The sequence below is a fragment of the Oncorhynchus keta genome, chromosome 24 (genome assembly GCF_023373465.1).
Source record: "Oncorhynchus keta strain PuntledgeMale-10-30-2019 chromosome 24, Oket_V2, whole genome shotgun sequence".
NCBI classification, from domain to species: domain Eukaryota; kingdom Metazoa; phylum Chordata; class Actinopteri; order Salmoniformes; family Salmonidae; genus Oncorhynchus; species Oncorhynchus keta.
Window position 1 is genome coordinate 45,779,009 of NC_068444.1, and position 16,138 is coordinate 45,795,146.

General features: G+C 46.1%; 1 protein-coding gene across 5 annotated transcripts in view; it reads right to left on the bottom strand.

Annotated features, from left to right (window-relative positions):
* Positions 1–16,138, bottom strand: part of LOC118357613 (retinoic acid receptor alpha-like) — a 238,458-nt gene that overhangs the window by 2,207 nt on the left and 220,113 nt on the right. For 3 of the 5 annotated variants that reach the window (XM_035734904.2, XM_052478388.1, XM_035734902.2), the window contains 5 exons: positions 12,967–13,108; positions 10,849–10,965; positions 8,087–8,247; positions 2,676–2,852; positions 2,092–2,296 (listed from right to left, as the gene is read on the bottom strand). In XM_035734904.2, the coding sequence (XP_035590797.1) occupies positions 2,092–2,296; positions 2,676–2,852; positions 8,087–8,247; positions 10,849–10,965; positions 12,967–13,108 (802 nt within the window). The remainder of the gene's footprint in view (positions 1–2,091; positions 2,297–2,675; positions 2,853–8,086; positions 8,248–10,848; positions 10,966–12,966; positions 13,109–16,138) is intronic. The other 2 variants (XM_035734906.2, XM_035734905.2) reach the window with 1 other exon arrangement.

A 16,138-nucleotide genomic window follows, 5' to 3' on the forward strand; every position in this document is an offset into this window, starting at 1 on the left:
TCTGTGGACAGCTGAGACTGAACGGTTTGGCCTACACACTAATATGACCCCCCCTCTGTTTGGACAGCTGAGACTGAACGGTTTGGCCTACACACTAATATGACCCCTCTGTGGACAGCTGAGACTGAACGGTTTGGCCTACACACTAATATGACCCCTCTGTGGACAGCTGAGACTGAACGGTTTGGCCTACACACTAATATGACCCCTCTGTGGACAGCTGAGACCGAACGGTTTGGCCTACACACTAATATGACCCCTCTGTGGACAGCTGAGACTGAACGGTTTGGCCTACACACTAATATGACCCCTCTGTGGACAGCTGAGACTGAACGGTTTGGTCTACACACTAATATGACCCCTCTGTGGACAGCTGAGACTGAACGGTTTGGTCTACACACTAATATGACCCCTCTGTGGACAGCTGAGACTGAACGGTTTGGCCTACACACTAATATGACCCCTCTGTGGACAGCTGAGACTGAACGGTTTGGCCTACACACTAATATGACCCCTCTGTGGACAGCTGACCCCTCTGTGGACTGAATGGTTTGGTCTACACACTAATATGACCCCTCTGTGGACAGCTGAGACTGAACGGTTTGGTCTACACACTAATATGACCCCTCTGTGGACAGCTGAGACTGAACGGTTTGGCCTACACACTAATATGACCCCTCTGTGGACAGCTGAGACTGAACGGTTTGGCCTACACACTAATATGACCCCTCTGTGGACAGCTGAGACTGAACGGTTTGGCCTACACACTAATATGACCCCTCTGTGGACAGCTGAGACTGAACGGTTTGGCCTACACACTAATATGACCCCTCTGTGGACAGCTGAGACTGAACGGTTTGGCCTACACACTAATATGACCCCCCAGCTCTGTGGACTAATATGACCCCTCTGTGAGAGCTGAGAACGGTTTGGCCTACACACTAATACGGTTTGACCCCTCTGTGGACAGCTGAGACCGAACGGTTTGGCCTACACACTATTATGAACCCTCTGTGGACAGCTGAGACCGAACGGTTTGGTCTACACACTAATATGACCCCTCTGTGGACAGCTGAGACTGAACGGTTTGGCCTACACACTAATATGACCCCTCTGTGGACAGCTGAGACTGAACGGTTTGGCCTACACACTAATATGACCCCTCTGTGGACAGCTGAGACTGAACGGTTTGGCCTACACAATATGACCCCTCTGTGGACAGCTGAGACTGAACGGTTTGGCCTACACACTAATATGACCCCTCTGTGGACAGCTGAGACTGAACGGTTTGGCCTACACACTAATATGACCCCTCTGTGGACAGCTGAGACTGAATGGTTTGGCCTACACACTAATATGACCCCTCTGTGGACAGCTGAGACACACATTAGGACACCCCCAGCCTCACAAGACTCGTCTGCAGGTCCCCTGGGACCAGTTTAAAAAATGGGACATCGTTTAGTGCCTATAATAAGGGGAGGAAAACATGTCATAATTTCCTGATCTTTCTTACATCTCTCAGATACTGGACAGACACTTCAGAACTAACTTTCTTTACATTAATTTGTTGGACCATCTATGGTTGCATGTAGTGAATCTGTTATTCAATGTGTTTCTATTGGATAATAGCAGTAATGCCAAATTCAATGTTTCATCAAATAATAATAATCCTATATTTCTTTCAATTCTAAATTCTAAATCCTATATTTCTTAAAATTCTAAATCAAATAGATAAATGATCCTTGGTATGACCATCTTAAAACAACTCCATATGTTAGCTTGGAACCCCCTCGGCTTAAGACTCTAGAGGTTTAAATCACTAAATGGTCCTCAAGATACAGCACTAGTCTACATTCATAGTTTTGGGCCGGTCCAATGTGTGAATGCTGGAATACGATAGTATTAGTGGCCTATAATGAGAAGAGATGTGACCAGACCTATTTGTTTAAGACGGAGAAACCTTCACAGCCAAATGAAGATGAGGCAGATTAACCCCTACCCTACCTGGACACAATGTCATTATCAGCTTCAATCACTGTGTATGGGTGCGTGTGTGTATGCAGTAGTATAGGGTCCAAACAGCCGCAGTACCTCCACACAGCAGACAGATGGCGCTGAGCAGCCCCGTCTCAGCATCATCCATCTCCAGGGGGAGGAGCTGGTTGGCGAAGGCGAACACCAGGTCGGTGAGCGGTCCGAAGCCGGCATTGTGCATCTGGGTGCGGTTTAGCGTCAGGCCATCAGAGAACGTCATGGTGTCCTGCTCCGGTGTGTAGCGCGTGCAGATCCGCAGAATCTGAAGGAGCACGTCAACAAATCCAATGTGTGGGCCAATCATGCAATAGCACAGGGATGAATCGATAAGTAGCTGACACGTCAGCAATGCTATGATCAGATGTTATATAATAACAGTGGTCACCACTCACTTATCCTGGGCCTGAACGACTAGATGGTGTGCAGGTCTTTACACCACCCCAGCACTAATACATTAGTTGCAACTAATTAAGGTGATATGGTGTTTTAATGCTGGAACAAATGCCTGTAGTCCCCCCTCAGATGGACCAGGACCAGTGTTGGTGAGCGACTCAAACCTGACCCTGAAGAGCGATCTGAGATGGTGCGCAGGAATTTGTTCCAGACCACCATTAGCAGAGTGAACCAAAGGCAGTCCTTACCAGTATGTCCAGACAGGCGGCCTTGAGCAGGGTGATCTGGTCAGCGATGGTGAGCGTGGTGAAGCCAGGAAGCTGCTTGGCGAACTCCACCGTCTTGATGATACACTTGGTGGACAGCTCACTGAACTTGTCCCACAGGTCCACGTCCAGAGCCACACGCCTCTCCGAGCTGTTACTCTGAACGAGAGAGAGGGACTAGTTAGAGTTTGAGTGCTAACAAGTCTTTATTGGACGAAGTGCTACATTCAAGGCTCCACACCGACATGTTTTACAAAACAAATCAAATACATGTACTCTGGATATGAGAATAAAAGGTTGCAGCACCAATAAGGTTCTGAAGCAATACTTAAACAACACTTTGAAGAATAATTCGGAAAGCCTTTTACTGCAGTGGGCTAAATCAGGGTCAAACAGAGTGTTTCTTTGTAGTCTTAAACAAAATAATACAATGCCTTTGGAAAGTATTCAGACCACTTAACATTTTGTTACGTTACAGCCTTATTCTAAAATGGATTAAATAAAACATGTCATCAATCTACACACAATACCCCATAATTACAAAGCGAAAACAAAGAAATACCTTATTTATTTAAGTATTGCTTTGCTATGAGACTCAAAATTGAGCTCAGGTGCATCCCGTTTCCATTGATCATCCTTGAGATGTTTCAACAACTTGATTGGAGTCCACCTGTGGTAAATTAAATTGATTGGACAATGATTTGGAAAGGCACACACCTGTCTATATAAAGGGCCCACAGTTGACAGTGCATGTCAGAGCAAAAACCAAGCCCTGAGGTTGAAGGAATTGTCCATAGCGCTCAGAGACAGGATTGTGTCGAGGCACAGATCTGGGGAAGGGTACCAAAAAATGTCTGCAGCATTGAAGGCCTCCAAGAACACAGTGGCCCCCATCATTCTTAAATGGAAGAAGTTTATAACCACCAAGACTCTTCCTAGAGCTGGCCGCCCGGCCAAACTGAGCAATCGAGGGAGAAGGGCCTTGGTCAGGTAGGTGACCAAGAAGTCGATGGTCACTCTGACAGAGCTCCAGAGTTCCTCTGTGGAGATGGGAGAACCTTCCAGAAGGACAACCATCTCAGCAGCACTCCACAAAATCAGGCATTTATGGTAGAGTTGCCAGACAGAAGCCACTCCTCAGTAAAAGGCACGACAGCCCACTTGGAGTTTACCAAAAGGTACCTAAAGACTCTCAGACCATGAGAAACAAGATTCTCTGGTCTGATGAAACTAAAAATTGAACTATTTTGCCTGAATGCAAAGTGTCACGTCTGGAGGAAACCTGGCACCATCTCTACGGTGAAGCATGGTGGTGGAAGCATCATGCTGTGGGGATGTTTTCAACGGCAGGGACTGGGAGACTAGTCAGGATCGAGGGAAAGATGAAGAGAGAAAAGTACAGAGAGATCCTTGATGAAAACCTGCTCCAGAGCACTCAGGACCTGAGACTGCGGCGAAGGTTCACCTTCCAACAGGACAACGACGCTAAGCACACAGACAAGACAATGCAGGAATGGCTTTGGGACAAGTCTCTGAGCGTCCTTGAGTGGCCCAGCCATAGCCCGGACATGAAACGGATTGAGTATCTTGGGCGGGACCTGAAAATAGCTGCGCAGCAACGCTCCCCATCCAATCTGACAGAGCTTGAGAGGATCTGCAGAGAAGAATGGGAGAAACTCCCCAAATACAGGTGTGCCAAGCTTGTAGCATCATACCCAAGTAGACTCAAGGGTGTAATCACTGCCAAAGGTGCTTCAAAAGAGTACTGAGTAAAGGGTATGAATACTTACAGTTGAAGTCGGAAGTTAACATACAGCTTAGCCAAATACATTTAACTCAAGTTTTTCACAATTCCTGACATTTAATCCTAGTACAAATTTCTTGTCTTAGGTCAGTTATGATCACCACTTTATTTTAAGAATATGAAATGTCAGACAAATAGTAGAGAGACTAATATATTTCAACTTCTACCTTTGTTTTCTTTCATCACATTCCCAGTGGGTCAGAAGTCAGTATCTGGTAGCATTGCCTATAAATGGTTTAACTTGGGTCAAACATTTCGGGTAGCCTTCCGCAAGCGTCCCACAATTTTGGCCTATTCCTCCTGACTGAGCTGGTGTCACTGAGTCAGGTTTGTAGGCCTCCTTGCTTTTTCAGTCCTGCCAACAAATTTTCTATAGAATTGAGGTCAGGGCTTTGTGATGGCCACTCCAATACCTTGATGTTGTTGTCCTTAAGCCACAACTTCGGAAGTATGCTTGGGGTCAATGTCCATTTGGAAGACCCATTTGCCACCAAGCTTTAACTTCCTGACTGATGTCTTGAGATGTTGCTTCAATATATCCACATCATTTTCCTACCTCATGATGCCATCTAGTTTGTGAAGTGCACCAGTCCCTCCTGCAGCAAAGCACCCCCACAACATGATGCTGCCACCCCCGTGCTTCACGGTTGGAATGGTGATCTTCTGATGTCAAGCCTCCCCCTTTTTCCTCCAAACATAACGATGGTCATTACGGCCAAACAGTTCTATATTTGTTTCATCAGACCAGAGGACATTTCTCCACAAAGTACGATCTGTGTTCCCATGTGCAGTTGCAAACCATAGTCTGGCTTTTTTATGGTGGTTTTGGAGCAGTGGCTTCTTCCTTTCTGTGCGGCCAGGATATGTCGATATAGGACTCGTTTTACTGTGGATAGAGATACTTTTGTACTCGTTTACTCCAGCATCTTCAAATCAAATCAAAGTTTATTTGTCACGTGCGCCGAATACAACAGGTGAAATGCTCAGGCTCTAACCATTGGTGCGGGGAAAAAAGGTATGTGTGTTTGTGTGTGTAGGTAAGTAAAGAAATAAAACAACAGTAAAAAGACATTTGAAAAAAAGAGTAGCAAGGCTGTATACAGACACCGGTTAGTCAGGCTTATTGAGGTAGTATGTACATGTAGGTATCGTTAAAGTGACTATGCATATATGATGAACAGAGAGTAGCAGTAGCGTAAAAAGAGGGGTTGGCGGGTGGTGGGACACAATGCAGCCCGGTTAGCCAATGTGCAGGAGCACTGTTTGGTCGGGCCAATTTAGGTAGTATGTACATGAATGTATAGTTAAAGTTACTATACATGTGATAAACAGAGAGTAGCAGCAGCGTAAAAGAGGGGGGAACTCCGGTACTGCTTGCCATGCGGTAGTAGAGAGAACAGTCTATGACTGGGGTGGCTGGGGTCGTTGGCAATTTTTAGGGCCTTCCTCTGACACCGCCTGGTGTAGAGGTCCTGGATGGCAGGCAGCTTTGCCCCAGTGATGCACTGGGCCGTAAGCACTACCCTCTGAAGTGCCTTGCGGTCGGAGGCCGAGCAATTGCCGTACCAGGCTGTGATGCAACCCATGCTCCTGATGTTGCAGCTGTAGGTCCTTTGCTGTTGTTCTGGGATTAATTTGCATTTTTTGCACCAAAGTACGTTCATCTCTAGGAGACCGAACGCATCTCCTTCCTGAACGGTATGATGGCTGCATGGTCCCATGGTGTTTATACTTGCATACTATTGTTTGTACAGGTGAACATGGTACCTTCAGGCATTTGGAAATTGCTCCCAAGGATGAACCAGACTTGTGGAGGTCTACAATTTTTTTTCTGAGGTCTTGGCTGATTTCTTTTTGTTTTCCCATGAAAAGAGGCACTGAATTTGAAGGTAGGCCTTGAAATACATCCACAGGTACACCTTCAATTGACTCAAATTATGTCAATTAGCCAATCAGAAGCTTCTAAAGCCATGACATATTGTCTGGAATTTTCCAAGCTGTTTAAAGGCACAGTCAACTTAATTTGTGTAAACTGCTGACCCACTGGAATTGTGATACAGTGAATTATAAGTGAGATAATCTGTCTGTAAACAATTGTTGGAAAAATGATACAGCCCGACAGGATTAAGTCACCGCCTGGTACGGCAACTGCTCCGCCCACAACCGTAAGGCTCTCCAGAGGGTAGTGAGGTCTGCACAACGCATCACCGGGGGCAAACTACCTGCCCTCCAGGACACCTACACCACCCGATGTCACAGGAAGGCCATAAAGATCATCAAGGACAACAACCACCCGAGCCACTGTCTGTTCACCCCGCTATCATCCAGAAGGCGAGGTCAGTACAGGTGCATCAAAGCAGGGACCGAGAGACTGAAAAACAGCTTCTATCTCAAGGCCATCAGACTGTTAAACAGCCACCACTAACATTGAGTGGCTGCTGCCAACACACTGACTCAACTCCAGCCACTTTAATAATGGGAATTGTGGTAAACTATATCACTAGCCACTTTAAACAATGATACTTAATATAATGTTTACATACCCTACATTATTCATCTCATATGTATATACTGTACTCTATATAATCTAGTGCATCTTTATGTAATACATGCATCACTAGCCACTTTAAACTACGCTACTTAATATAATGTTTACATACCCTACATTACTCATCTCATATGTACATACTGTACTCGATACCATCTACTGCATCTTGCCTATGCCGTTCTGTACCATCACTCATTCATACATCTTTATGTACATATTCTTTATCCCTTTACACTTGTGTGTGTATAAGATAGTAGTTTTGGAATTGTTAGGTTCGATTACTCGTTGGTTATCACTGCATTGTCGGAACTAGAAGCACAAGCATTTAGCTCCACTCACATTAACATCTGCTAACCATGTGTATGTGACAAATAACATTTGATATGATTTGATTTTGATTTGATTAATAACAAGAAATTTGTGGAGTGGTTGAAAAACGAGTTTTAATGACTCCAACCTAAGTGTATGTAAACTTCCGAATTCAATTGTATGTGAATGTGATATTTCAGTTTATTTTTTAAAAACTTTTGCAAAAATGTTTTTTAAAAAAGACAAAAAAGACACTTGTATCACATAATGAGTAGTACCTTCGTAAAGTTGCAGAAAGTTGGGGTTTCTCTTGTTTAAAACCATGGGGTGCAATGGTGTCAACATCTATGTCAATTAACTCATCGCAAGCCATAACATCATCGGTTGTCATGTCAATGGTTTGCTAAGACAAGAAACTAACCAGCTAGACTTTTTCTAGACTCAAGTCAAGACTGCATTTTCTAGAGTTGAAATGTATTCCATTTTGAGTTTGCATGCCAATATTACACTTTATATATATAACAGAAGACTGAAATAACAAAACCGTTTGACATAGAAAGACTAGTTTTTTTTTATGAATCATGAAAAATATTAATAACATTCCATCCATGAGGCCACTAGGTCATTAGACTGCAGGAAAGGGCTACAATATCAAACAACAGATGAGTGAATTCGCTGCACTGGTTTGTCTATAAGATTGTGTATGTGCAAACACAGTATTGTGGTGCTCACCGTAGTGTATTTGCCCAGCTGGCAGAGCGAAGGGAAGGTCTCCTTATGCGCCTTGCTGACCCTGTTGATCATCTGCTCCGTCTCAGTGCTCAGCACGTAGCTCTCTGTGCTCTCCTGCTTCTTCTCATCCTTCTTCTTCTTGTTCCGGTCGTTCCTCACCGCTGAAGAGAGAAAAGGAAGAGAAGCAGGGTTTAGATACGGGGCGGATATTTAGTAGTGGAATGTAGAAGTTAAATAAAAAATAAAAAAAGGTTTGTTGAATAGGGTGCTTTACAAACAGTCGAGGAAGAATACTGCATTTCCCGCCTAAACTAGAAAGGAAAACTTAAATCAAACGGCAAGACCATCAGTGAAATTAAACTGTTGGTGATGCACCCGGGACTTCACTTGTGTTGGGGGAACAAATCGTGGAACATTATTCAAATTGCGTGGGTATCTAAACCGAAACCAAGAGGGGACTGAGATATAAACTAGAGGTAGCAAAAGGGCAAGTGCAGGAGGTAGTGTAGGTAGGCTAGCTAGCAGGACAGGTACACGATGGAAGAGGATGATTACGTTGAGGTAGGAGAACAAAAAGCTGCAAGGGCCACTGTAGCTAAGAAGCAACACATTCCAGCTCTGATCCCAGCTGGGAAGATAAACGACCATGAGAGGTCAGTGAAGGGGGGAGAGCGATATTACTGAGGAAAAGCCCTGGAATAATCCAAAAGGAAAGCTGGAGAAATGCCATTCCCTCCGCGAATGTAGCTACACTTACTCCCGAAATGACAAACACACCAGGCGTCGCTGTTTTAAGCACTGGAAAGCCATTAGGGTATATCCAGCCCTCTCCCTCCTTTCCCCACCCCCTCCTCGGGGTGTATAGGTCTGACAGGGGGGTGAAGGGGGGGAGGTTAGGTGATAAATAGCGTTGGCGGATAAGGTTGTACGTAATGCTGATAAATTGCTACTGCTTTCATTAGAGGCTCCGGCTAATCTAATAACATAATATGACAAATATCCAGGCAGTAATGGTTTAAAGGGCTCGGCTGAGCCCACAGCCCGCACGCTGCACAACTCCCTCCAGCATTCGCGCTCTCACTCACTCTCTCTCTCTCTTTTTCTTTCTTTCTTCCGTTCTTGCTGTTACACATTCCTCTCTTGCTCTTGTCTAATCCTCACTAGCTAGCTTGCTCCCCCTGTCCGTGTCCCGCTCTCTCTCTCTCCAAGCGTCACACGTTATCTGATAGCTCTTCCCTGTGTTTTTGTTTCCCTCTTCTCTCCTCCCTCTCTCTCTCTCTCTCCAGTCACCAGCTGTAGCCCCAGTTAGTGGTGTTGTTCTGTGCAGACCCAGCGGTCCCAGACCTCGACCCAGAGGTTACCCTTACAGATCTTGGATCAGCTTCCCCTGTCCAAATCCTAACCTTTAACCATTAGAAGGGCACACAAAACTTACCATAGATTAGTGTCTGTCTAAGGGCAACATCTGACAGGGGGGGACTGGCCCAGGGCCAGCCAGAGAGGGATTCACCATACAGGGACAACGCTCATTAATCAGTTCACAGACAGGCCTCCCTCCCTTGGATTACTTAGAGAGACAGGGGAGCTTCAAGTCTAGGAGTCAAACATTACACAACAGCAGAACCTTTGCTTTGCTAAGGAAGCTCACCCTCACATCACTAAGACCCAAGGGACTGCAGATGAAATTAGCCTTAAAAAAAAAGAAGCTGTTAAGTAAAGTACTTTCTTTACATCTACACAGCTATGCATTGCCAAATGCTATTTGTCCTTACCACGAAGTCCATCCACCTTTAAAGGAACTGCGAGGAGAGTTGAGAATTCCAAGTGATGTGAGAATGTGTGTGTATGTGTGTGAGAGAGAGTGTCTCCCCCCCTGCTCTCTGTGGCTGTCAAAGTGACTCAGCGGCCCCACCGCCATTAGGGGTCCGCTGGAGACGTTAAATTAATTCCTAAATAAAAGTAGGGCATCCTTAACGCAGAGACATTACCCGTGCTGACAAATTGGCACTGCAATCATAAGCCGCACAACACAATTTAATGCAGTCATTAAAGAACCATTAGCCGGGACTCGCGATCAGTCATGGAGAATTGCCGCGTGCAATAACTGGCGGGAGATCCATAGCAAGGCTAGCGAGGAGGAGAAATACAACAGCCATCCGCATTGTTTTGTGTGTGTGTGTGTGTGTGTGTGTGTGTAAACCATGAATAGTGTCTACGTGAATCCTTTGTCTGATCTATGAGGGATATGAACCAAATACTAGCAGTATCTTCATTGTAGCAAACAGTATTGTATTGTGTGCGGTATGCTAGAAGCAATACACAGACTCCCATCAATCAATAGTGGATTTCATAATACAGAAGGCTACTTTTGACAATATGTCTGCATGAATCTGTGTGAATATGTGCATGTGAGTATACGCCTGTATGTACGAGAAAGAGAGAGGGGGCCGGCAGACAGACGGATAATTTGAGGGAGGAAAATGAAAACTGCGACAGGTCGTCCGTCACACAGATTAAATTCAATGGAAAGATAAAAATGTCAATGTTCAATTGCTTCTCCTGCCTGCCTCTCTCTCTCTGCTCTGTAGCGGTGGAACAACGATGAAACTTGTTCTCCCTCCCGCTCCTACCCTCCTCTTCCTCTCATACATGCTGGAGATGCTAGGGCACAGCACGGGAGATGAAAACAGGGGATGAGGGATGGAGGGAAGAGGGGACAGAGGAAAGGGGGGTTGGGGGAGGAGGGTGGGGCGGCTGCTTACCCGGGGGAGCTGCCCTGTCCGCCCCTGGCCCCCCAGTCTGTCCCCTCCCGGTCTCCAATGGTGGGGGCGGCGGCTGGGGGCCCAACACCATCCCGCCTTTGGAGCTGGTGCGAGGAGCTGAGGCGACAAAGGAGGGGCACAGGTTTACCCCCTCGACAGGGCACAAAGTAACGAACACAGGGCTCCCCCTAGTGCAGTAAAGCCACCCCCACCCCTACCACAGTAACACAGGGGGAAAAGTTCATGCTGGCAGGATGGGGTCATGTATACTGAAATGAACCATCATATAACCTGAATGTTAATAATTCAATTCAAAATACAACTCAACAAACCCTACAACTTGAATGGGCACATTCTCTGTCGTACACAGACTATATTCTACACACAAATTCACCGGTAGACAATAGATATCATACAAACGGAATAACATGTAGTACATCTGGCTCACTTAGTTAGAAACCAAATACAGCCCCCCAACTTCATAACATAAATCAACTCAACATTCTACACGCATACAGTAATCACCAGCAGGTGTGTCAGAGTTTCAACGGAACGCCTAAGAAAAAAAAGAAGACAAAAAGGTAAACATTGACATTGAAAAAGAGCATTTACCAGCCCTGCCTTTCCTTGACACCACTCGGGCTCTCTCACTCGGGCTCTCTCACTCGGGCTCTCTCACTCGGGCTCTCTCACTCGGGCTCTCTCACTCGGGCTCTCTCACTCGGGCTCTCTCAGTCTTTCCATAGTAACCCACATCCCTCTCTCTCTCTCTCTCTGCCTTGGCATGGCCACCTGGCACTGGTACTGGCAGTGATGTCGGAGTTGTCGAGCGGATGCAAGGTCACCGAGATGTCCCCTAGCAGAGTGGCCGGTCCTCCCAGCCTCCGCGGTGACTCCCCGCAGGCCCCCAGATGGCCAGATCCCCCCACCACCCCCTTTCGAAGTAGCACTGCAACACGGCTAAAGTTATCAGCCAGGACACAGGCACACAAATCAACACTACACCCTCACTGACCAGACACCAACATAACCCTCTAGTACAAACACACACAGACACAATGACTAAATAGGAGGGAGTATGGGAGTAAGAGTGAACCAATATGGGTTCTTCTTTAACTTGACATAGATGTTAACCCTTAACCATTAGGGAGATGGACAGAAGAAACATCTGAGCCTGTATCGGTTGCTTTTAACATCAGCCGTGCACTAGACTATCTCCCGTCTGTCCCTGTTGTGGGTGTTGCAGAGCTGCCTGCCGTGATCGTTATAACCATGATTAATGGGCCCATTCAGAGGTAAGGAGCGCTGAGGATAACTTACTTTGCAGTAAGCCTCAGACAGCCCGCCGCGTGGGAAACTCACAGAGCATTACAGTATCATGAAGAGGGTAAATACCATAGCAGAGAGACGACAGAGGAGGGAAAGGGCGAGGAGGGTCTGTGTGTGCTTGCCTGCGTATGAGTGAGTATATTTACTATGTATACAGTTTGGACCTGTGTGTGTGTGTGTGTGTGTGTGTCGGTAGGCTGAGGTAAGTCCCTTCCAGCCATAGGTCTTCCCTATCACCTCCACCAATTAGCTTGGGTGGTCTGACAGTTTGTGTGTGTACTGTGTGTGTTCACACAGCCCCCGGGTTGCCCTGATCAGAGGCGAAGCCTGCTCTTTCACTCTCTGCTGGTGCTAACATATTCATCACAGAGGCCCACCAAGCTACCACCATTACTGTGCAAAGCCAAACTGTGCATTGGGGCAGTGCCGCACGCACACGTACACAGTTATGAGGCTTTATGACAGAGAATGATGGGGATCGGAGTATGTGTTGCCTGTTGGCTCAGAGGTTATAGGCTGGAGTGGCTGGTGTAGTGTAGTTCAGTGATGCATGATATCCTATCAATCAGAACTCAATCAAATAGCTAGACATTTCATCCCAGATGGGACCCAGTCGAACGACAATGAAAGGACTGTCCCGATCCTCTGTGCATAGTTTGGATGACGTCCTGCCCTCTGACTGTAGTGTGGTTGATGACATGACTGGAAGGTGTAGTGTATAGTGTACCGAGGTTAAGGTTGGCACTGTCAGTGTGCTGTAGTGTAATATAGTAGTGCACTACTACTCACACTCCTTGGACATGCCCACTTCCAAGCATTTCTGCAGCCTGCAGTACTGGCAGCGGTTCCTGGTGACCTTGTTGATGATGCAGTTCTTCTCCCGGTGACATGTGTACACCATGCTCTTCTGGATGCTCCTCCGAAAGAAGCCCTGGAGGACAGAGGGGTGAAGAAAGAGAGAGAGATAGGAGAAGAAAAAGAGGGAGCAAGAGAAAAGAGAACGGAAGGAAGGAGAGAGACATTGTCAGTGTGTGTGTGTGTGTGGTGTGTGGTGTGTGGTGTGTGGTGTGTGGTGTGTGTGGTGTGTGTGTGTGTGTGTGTGTGTAGATTCAAGAACCTATAGATAACAGTACTGGAGTGTGGCCATATGCTCAACAATTAAAGGCAATGAGCTACCAAACACTGAGCTCTTGAAAGTCTTAGCAATGAGTCATCTGTAGGATAATAAATATTAACTCATGTTGCCATCTCATGAGATCACCCTCCTACCTTGGCAATGGAGCACTAGGGACATTGAGAGATGCTTTAAGGATGTTAAGTAAGTCAGAACGGTTTGGGGACACAAAACGCAGAGCCTACTAGCCTCTAGCTACCTATCAATGCCCTACTTTAAATCTTGATATGGCCCAGCAAAAACAATTCTGGGTGGAGGCCAACATCATTACAGAGAGAACATTGGTTTAAAACGCTTACAAGTACTCTGAATCTAAAAGGATGAGCGGACATCTGAAACTAAATTAAAGGACAGGAAGGGGGGCAGCAAGAAAGCACATCAAAATGGTCTCGTCTCTCATTGTGAAGAATAGACACTAGAGTGAAACCTTTGTCTTTTTAAAATGAATCAAGAATGGATATCACAATACACGAAACCATGAGTCTCAAAGCTACAAAACCTAAAAACCAGAGCAATACAATATCGACCATTCGAGGCATCCACCCACTTTGTGTATTCCCAAAGAAAGCAATATGGCACAAAGGCAGATACTGTAGAAGATGCCAGGAGGAGATTAGCTCTCTGGTCGACAGATGGCCCATGCACTAAAGACCACAATTTGTCCTTCCTGGATCATCATCTATCCTTCGCTCTCCTGGTCCTCCCCTCCTGAGAAGAGAGATGGGAGGCTGGTGGGACGTGTTTCAAGTTGTTTTAGGTCGTATGTACAGGACACACATTGTATATACTGTCCAACGAAATGCTTACTTGGAGGTTCCTACTCGACTATGCAACAATAAGACATAAAATATAAGAATAGGAACATAAAGTACATGACTCAGTAGAATAAACATTTAACCATAAGTATAATACAGGAAGGTATGAATTATACTACAATATTTACACATGTATCAGGGAAAAGAGGGATTGGTGGGCAAGTGTTTAAATTGGGCAGTATTAGCAATAGTAAATAAGAGTTTGGTAGCAGCAGCTGTGATGTGTGTGTAGCATGAATGTGTGTGTACGTGTACATATGTGTCTATGTGGGTGTGTGCGTGCTAAGGTGCGGAGAGTCAGTTCAGGTGGTCTGTCCAGTTCAAGTGTTTAGCAGTCTGATGGCTTGTAGACAGAAACTGTCTGTGAGCCTGTTGGTGTCAGACCTCATGCTCTGATACCGTCTGATGGCTTGTAGACAGAAACTGTCCCTGAGCCTGTTGGCATCAGACCTCATGCTCTGATACAGTCTGATGTCTTGTAGACAGAAACTGTCCGTGAGCCTGTTGGTATCAGACCTCATGCTCCGAACCAGTCTGCCCGACGATAAGGAAGTGAACAACTCGTGGCTGGGGTGTGTGGGGTCCTTGATGATGCTGCGGGACTTCCTCAAACACCATTTCAAGTAGATGTCCTGGATGGATGTGAACATGGCCCCAGTGATGTACTGGAGGGCCTTGCTGTCGTTGACTGAGTGATTCCTGTACCAGGCCGTGATGCAACGGGTCAAGACGCTCTCGATGGTGCAGTGGTAGTACTGAGAGGACCCGGGGGTAGCATTTCTTTAGCAGCCTTAGGAAGAAGATGCGCTGTTGCGCCCTCTTGACATGAGTGGTGTTGTTGTTGTTGTTGGTCCAAGTCCTCTGTGATTTAGACGCGGAGGGACTTAAAACGGCCGACTCTCTACTGCAGTCCCGTTGACTTGGATATCTGCAGGCCGGACCACACCCGGCCTGCACAGCGGAGCAAGGAAAACAGCTCGAGTCGCACAAAATTCAATGTAGCGTTTCAGATTACATTTGGAATGACACATTTTCATATGTACAACATCTAAAGTACCGCATCACTATACTGAGAACTTTGCAGTTTTTTTTTGTTTTTTCAGTGCCCCCATACTGCACAAGGAGAATGAGGAAGTTATTCACTGTCTGGGGTAAGTTTATCAAAAACAAGTGAAATCACAAAAAAGGTGTCTGAACTCTTCTATAACATACCATTTACATTAAGAAAAACAGATTTGGTTGTAAAAAATAACTTCTCCTTTAATGGATTATCACTAAAGATATGCAGGTTTGTATGCTGTACCAAAATAGATGGAAACGGGCTGAGACTCTGTTTCCAAGCACTAATTACACATTTTTTTGCACGAAAGATATATTTGAACAACGGCTTGTTAGTCTTGCATTAAAGCACTAACAAATACCTACAAAAACATGCATAGCATTAAGGCATTGGCCCTGATTATAGAAAATATGTCAATTTTAGAGTGAGACTCCATTACTTACATCTCGGCCCGATCTCTAAACAAACTAGGATCCACAGTCATAACATAAACAAAATACACGACAACAAGCTACGGCTTCAAAGCCAATCAATAGCCGATATCTAACGACCTGCCAGTGACCCCGGTGCGTCTCCCTGTGATCCGTTGGTGCCCCGACCCTGACCCTGCTGGCCACGGGAGGATTGACCCAGTCCCTTTGACATATAAAAGGGGACAACCAATCCCTCCAATTCCACGCCTCAGGTGGCCCAGGGGATTGGACCTCTCCTCGTGGTTAGCCATTGTCCCTCCCCTGCCCCCCTCTCCATCCCTATTAGGAGTCATTGCTTCCAGCGCCCCCTTAAGCCTCTTTGTATAAGCGCTAATCCGCCAGACGACAAGAGCCCTCAGCAGGCCTGTCAGCCACCCTGCAGCGTTCTGAGGAGAGGAGCCCGGAGAGATGAAGGGGGAGGGAGGAATGGAGAGGAACG